General features: G+C 47.6%; 1 protein-coding gene across 4 annotated transcripts; it reads right to left on the bottom strand.

Annotated features, from left to right (window-relative positions):
* Positions 1-1,181: 1,181 nt before the first annotated feature.
* On the bottom strand, positions 1,182-5,403 carry LOC144994962 (uncharacterized). Of its 4 annotated transcripts, none has more exons than XM_078954476.1 (5): positions 5,306-5,403; positions 4,680-4,811; positions 2,666-2,903; positions 2,035-2,562; positions 1,182-1,910 (listed from the first exon to the last, which is right to left on the bottom strand). In XM_078954476.1, exons 2-5 carry the CDS (start codon positions 4,718-4,720, stop codon positions 1,443-1,445), a joined length of 1,275 nt encoding a protein of 424 aa, XP_078810602.1. In that variant the 5' UTR covers positions 4,721-4,811; positions 5,306-5,403; the 3' UTR covers positions 1,182-1,442. The 4 variants fall into 4 exon arrangements, 2 of the variants coding, with proteins under 2 accessions (XP_078810602.1, XP_078810604.1); XM_078954478.1 differs by lacking the exon at positions 2,666-2,903 and having other exon boundaries at positions 1,182-1,369; positions 1,451-1,910; positions 2,035-2,249; XR_013658707.1 differs by lacking the exons at positions 2,666-2,903; positions 4,680-4,811 and having other exon boundaries at positions 1,182-1,369; positions 1,451-1,910; positions 2,035-2,249; positions 5,306-5,397.
* Positions 5,404-6,410: the final 1,007 nt, after the last annotated feature.

Here is a 6,410-nt window from a genome sequence, read left to right as displayed (position 1 = left end):
TTAGGCAGACTCAGTCTGAACCAACCGACTTTTCCAGTCTGAATACACCCTAACCTGGACTCTAAAGATCTCAGAAACTTGCATCAAAACAACAATCAAACATCCCACTGGGCACGGACACATCTATATATATGGTTATTTTGAGTTCACAGCCAAATGTGCTATAAGTCTGGATTTACAGATGTCCATAGATAGCACATTCCCATTCCTATCTCTAGCTGACGACTTTCCCACAGCTAATTTTGCTGCGGTCCCATCATGCCTTCCGCGTGGTATACAAGCTGCCATTTTTCTCAAGAAGGGTTAGGGTTAATTAAACAGGGTAACTAAATACCATAAAGAATTATTTGGAAGGGGAATTGATGGTGGTTTTAGAGGCCGTCTTTCAGTGCAAAGGAGCACAGTATTTGTAAAGACGCATACAACAAGATACAATGCTTTCAGGACAATCTGTTAGTGTCTGAACACAGAATCACTTTGGTGAAAGTGACTGTTCAAGGGTTTGTTTTTAGCTTGTTTGGTCATGTACTGAGTTGCCATTTTTTTAGTCCCACCAGTTTCAGGCTCATAATGATCCATAGATGTCTTCATTTCAGTTAATTAGTCTATTTACCGGTAAGTGTGTGATTTTGAGTTCATTGTTGTCAGGTCATCTGCTCTGTTTTGTCAGTCCTTTGTTACTAACAGGGTTTTGTCAAGTTTCAGTTTACCTATTACATGTTTTGAGTTTCTGCCACCAAATCTGGTCTCTTGCATTTTGGATCCTACGCCACTGGTTCCTGACAGTATATGTGTTCAAGTATATCTTTAGCACAGGTTGCTGCCCCTAAATATGTTTCCACATGCATTGTTATTTTGGGGGATTTTTGTGTTTAAGATGTCCCAAGTTGGGTTTAAATGGAAAAATAGTTGACAAATGAAGATTTTGCCGTTCTGATTCTACTGAACGAACATGCCGTTCACACAGGAAGTAACATGTAAATGTTGGATTGGTTTCTGAGACCTTTTAACTCCAGGTAGATTTCAGTAGAAATGTCTGCTACTTCTAGGAATTTTTGAATTTTGTGAATACTGGTTGTCTGTGAACAAAAACACAAATAATACTAATAGTAAAATGGCTGTCATGATTCGGAGGAGCGGCAGACCCAGATGCTGGAACCCAGAATGAGGACGCAGGTAAATGAGAGGTAAGAAAGGGTTTTTATTCTTTCCTTCCAGGAAGATGTTGCTGGCGTGAATGTGATCCAGAGAGGAGCGAAGCTTGAGGCGTGGCTGGAGGTAGTAGCGCGGCTAGCAGAATGTGGTATTTCCAGAACAGCAGGGGGGCTCGAACTGACTTCCACACAGGTGACACTGGCGAGCAGGAATCCTGAGACAGGAATAGTAAGGTTAGTTGCAAGATCAGCATAGGATGCATAAACATGAGCGAGACTGAGACCAGGTTAGTCACCATAAGGGGTAACGATCTGGCGATGAGTTGTGGAGCTGGGTCTCCTTAAGAAGGGCAGAGTTGATGAGGGTGAATTGGTCACAGCTGGTGGAGTCAGGAGCAGAGCAGAGGGGCGGGGATGACAGAGGTGCCATGACAGTACCCCCCCCCTAACGACCGCCTCTAGGCGGTCCAGGACGACGATCCGGGTGGGCACGGTAGAAGTCGGAGATAAGGGTGGGGTCCAAAATGAGCGAACGGGAGACCCAGGAGCGTTCCTCAGGACCATACCCCTCCCAATCGACCAAGAACTGATGGCCGCGACCCCGGCGCCGGACGTCCAAGATGCGGCTAACGGTGTACGCCGGAGCGCCATCGATGAGCCGGGCGGGTGGTGGGGAAGCGGAAGGCGGGCATAAACTGCTGTCAGAGACCGGCTTGATCTGGGAGACGTGGAAGGACGGGTGGATCTTGAGAGCGGCTGGGAGGTGAAGACGGACACAGGAGGGATTAATGATTTTGTCGATAGTATATGGACCGCTGTACCTGGGAGCAAGTTTGCGTGACGTGGCCTGGATGGGGATGTTCCGGGATGACAGCCATACCCTCTGTCCGGGTTGATAACTGGGCCCCACCACCCTGTGACGGTTGGCCGTCTGGCAGTTGCTTTCCTTTGTCCGGAGGAGAGCTGCCCTGGTTTGTTGCCAGACGCGTTGACAGCGCTGGAGATGTTCCTGTATTGAGGGCACTGCCAAGTCCAGTTCGTGAGACGGAAACAGTGGTGGTGGGAACCCGAGGGAGGCTTCGAAGGGAGACACCCCTGTAGCAGAAGAGGGTTGAGAGTTATGGGCGTATTCTATCCATACCAAATATTTGGACCAGTCCGAAGGATTGTCGGCAGCTAGGCAACGGAGGGACGCTTCCAGCTCCTGATTAGCCCGTTCGGCTTGGCCGTTGGACTGGGGATGGTAGCCCGAAGTTAAACTGACTGTGGCCCCCAGGGCGGAGCAAAATGCCTTCCAGACTTGAGAACAGAATTGAGGGCCTCGATCAGACACTATGTTGGACGGAATGCCATGATGACGGAAAACGTGATGAACCAGGATGTCGGCGGTCTCGGTGGCGGTAGGTAACTGGGGTAGAGGAATGAAATGAACAAATTTAAAAAAACCGGTCTATGACAGTGAAAATAATTGAGTGACCATGGGATGGAGGAAGACCGGTGACAAAGTCTACCGCAATGTGGGACCAGGGCCGACTGGGAGTGGGCAGAGGATGCAACAGACCAGAGGGAGGAGAGTGGGATGTCTTGGACCGAGCACAAGTGGTGCAGGCGGCTATATACTCCCGGACGTCTCTGGTCATGGAGGGCCAGTAGAATCGTCTGCGGAGGAGATGGAGGGTACGGTGAACCCCTCCATGACAGGCGATGCGGGAGGTATGGGCCCAGGTTAGCACGTCCGACCTTAGGGAGCTGGGGACATATAGAGTGCCATTAGGTGGAGTAGGGTGATTCGGCTCCTCACCTTGAGCTTGGGCGACCCTGGTTTCGATGTCCCAGGTGAGGTTACCAATAACACAGGTAGGAGGGAGAATGTTGGAGGTGGTGGTGGACGGGGAGAGCTTCTTTGAGAAGAAGGCACAGGGTTTTAATTTTCCAGATGCTTCCTCTCTCTGTGACAGGACTGCCCCAACCCCAGAATCCGAGGCGTCAACCTCTACAACAAATTGCTGGTTGGTGTCAGGTTGGATCAGGATGGGGGCTGAGACGAACATTCTTTTAAGGGTATCGAAGGCATTCTGAGCAGCAGAGCTCCATTCAAAGGTCTTAGAGGTGGAAGTAAGTTGAGTAAGAGGCGCGGCGATGGAACTGTAATTCCTGATAAAACGGCGATAGAAGTTGGCGAAACCTAAAAACTGCTGCAACTTTTTACGAGTTTTGGGTGGTTCCCACTGAGAAACGGCTTCGATTTTTGCGGGGTCAGGGCGGATGCTACCTGCCTCGAAAATGTATCCGAGAAACGGAATAACGGACGTATGAAAAGCGCACTTCTCAGCCTTAACAAATAAATGATTTTCAGAAAGTCTCTGTAAAACCGTGCGAACGTGGTTCTTGTGTTGAGCGGTGTCTGTGGAATAAATCAGGATATCATCCAGGTAGACAAAAACGAAGCGGTCTATGAAATCACGGAGGACGTCATTGACAAGACGTTGAAAAACAGCAGGCGCGTTAGTTAAACCGAAGGGCATGACCAGATATTCGTAGTGACCTAATGGAGTCTTGAAAGCAGTTTTCCATTCATCTCCTTCTTTAATGCGAACGAGATGGTATGCGTTGCGGAGGTCGAGCTTGGAAAATATGCGAGCTTCTTGAATGGAGTCGAACACGGAACTGATGAGAGGCAGAGAGTATTTGTCTTTAACTGTAATCTGATTTAACTCACGATAATCAATGCAGGGTCTTAAGGACTTGTCTTTTTTCTCTACAAAGAAAAAACCAGCCCCTGCAGGAGAAGAGGAAGGGCGAATGTGTCCCGAAGATAGCGCCTCATGGATGTATTTTTCCATGGCAACCTTCTCGGGACCAGAGAGATTAAACAACCTTCCTTTAGGTAATGTAGCACCATCCAAGAGGCGGATGGAACAATCATAGGGCCTATGTGGAGGTAATGACCCTGCTTTGGTTTTGCTAAAGACCGCGGCGAGGTCATGATAACAGACGGGAACGTTACTAAGATCAATGTCCTCCGGACGGCTGGTAGTGGGACCAACGACGGGGGAAATAGCAGATCGGACACAATTGGCCAAACAAAATTCACTCCAGTTAATAACGCGGTGGTTAACCCAATCGAGCTGGGGGTTATGCTTCCTGAGCCACGAGAAGCCTAAAACTATGGGAGTCTGGGGAGTGCGGGTGATGAAAAACTGGATGTTTTCTCTATGATTACCGGAGGTGACAAGCATAATAGGTTTAGTACGGTGAGTAATAAGAGAGAGGGGTTGCCCACCCAAACCGGCCGCTTTGACTGGGGTGTCGAGCTTTTCGAGGGGAAGTGAGAGACTAGAAACAAGACTATGATCGATGAGACTCTGTTCAGCACCTGAATCAACGAGAGCTTGGAGGTCGGCTACTTTGGACTGGTGACATAGCTTGACAGGGAGAAGTAAAAAATCCTCGGAAAGAGAGGTGGACTCACCCGCCCGCGGCCTGCCTTCTAGCGGGGGGTTCTGGAGTTTAAACGTAACTCACACTGGTTTACTTGATGTCCTTGAAGTCCACAGTAAAAGCATGCGCCTTCGTTCCGACGTCTCAGACGTTCTTCAGCAGAAATTTTAGAGAGTCCAACCTGCATAGGTTCCTCGGGAGGGCCGTGTGGAATTTCTAAAGCACCGGCGGGAGGAAAAGGAGGGTTAATAATTTGCATGGCTTTGTTGGACATCTTACGTGCACGAAGCGATCTTTCCTGGTGGCGCTCCCTTAGGCGAGCATCCGAGCGCAGGGCTGCAGAAACGAGATCTTCAAAGTTATGGGCCTCTGGTTGCGTACACAAATGATCTTTAATGGATTCATTGAGGGATTGATAGAAAATGCCCCGAAGGGCCGGGTCGGACCAACCAGCTTCCACGGCGAGTATCCTAAAGTCAATGACGTGGTCATTTACGGGGCGATTTCGTTGTCTGAGTGTGAGGAGTTTTCTGGTGGCTTCTTCTTGTTTTTTGGGTTGATCAAAAACAAGTTGAAATTCCCCAATGAAGCGGTCGAATGATAAGTGGGATATAGGATTAGCTGCTAGGAAGGCTTGAGCCCATTGCAAGGCTTTATTTCTCAGTGAGTTCACGATTAATGTAATTTTACTGAGGTCCGAAAAATAATACCTCGGGGCCTGCTGGAACAGTAGTTGGCATTGAAGGAGAAACCCGCTGCAGGCTTCTACGTCACCGAAGAAAGGCTCGGTGTTAAACGTGGCTTTCTAAAGGGGAGCAAAAGCACACACTGGGACACAGTCTGCAGTCAGAACATACAATCAATTGTTTATTGGTGCAGGTGCAGTTTAAATAGGCAGTGACATGGCATGACCACAGGGAACACACCTGAGAAGAATTCTCAATAATTGGGAGCACACCCATTGGACAATCAACCTGTTAACACCCCCACTTGCTCACACATTATTTACAATAATCATGGAAACCAAAACTGCATCACATCTTGGTTTAACTATAATCCAAACAAGAATCTGGAAAAGGTAAGTAGCTTTAGTTTTGTTGCTGGTTTGGTCATTAGGTCAGCAACCATCTGATCCGTTGGACAATATTTCAAAAACACTTCACCATTGTTTACAGTTGATCTCACAAAATGATATTTAATATCAACATGCTTGCATCTCTGTCTATTTACAGGATTCTTTGCCAGTGCAATTGTGCTTTGATTATCTTCATAGATCACAGTTTTGTCATACTGATACTCATCGAAATGTTGAAGCAGCTGAGTCAAATACAAACATTCCTGTATAGTGGCAGCTAAAGCCATGTACTCAGCCTCACATGTTGACAGTGCTACAGTTGGCTGCTTCTTGGTCTTCCAGGAAATCAGGGGTCCATTTTTGCTTAGGCTAATACAATAACCAGAAGTACTACGTCTGTCATTGGTGTCACCTGCCCAATCTGCATCACTGTAAACCCACAGCCTTAATCCTTCATCACTTTTCCTGTAACAAAGTTTCTTATCATTTGTGCCTTTCAGATATTTTAGTATATGCTTTAAAGTTGTCCACTGTTCTTCTGTTGGCTCACTGAAATACTGTGACAATCTGCTAACAGCATAACTCAGATCAGGTCTAGTGCGTGAGGAAAGGTATATTAGGCTACCTACGGCCTCTCTGTACTTCCTGGGGTCACTCATCTTTTTACCACCATCAGTGTAATACAACTTGGGTTCACAAGGTGTCGACCTGGGTTTACAATCTTGCATGTTAAACCTCTC

This window comes from Oryzias latipes, chromosome 1 (assembly GCF_053564925.1).
Source record: "Oryzias latipes strain Hd-rR chromosome 1, Olatipes_Hd-rR_3.1".
NCBI lineage: Eukaryota > Metazoa > Chordata > Actinopteri > Beloniformes > Adrianichthyidae > Oryzias > Oryzias latipes.
Note: the sequence above shows the minus strand (reverse complement) of the source record. Positions and strands in the feature narration are given on the sequence as shown.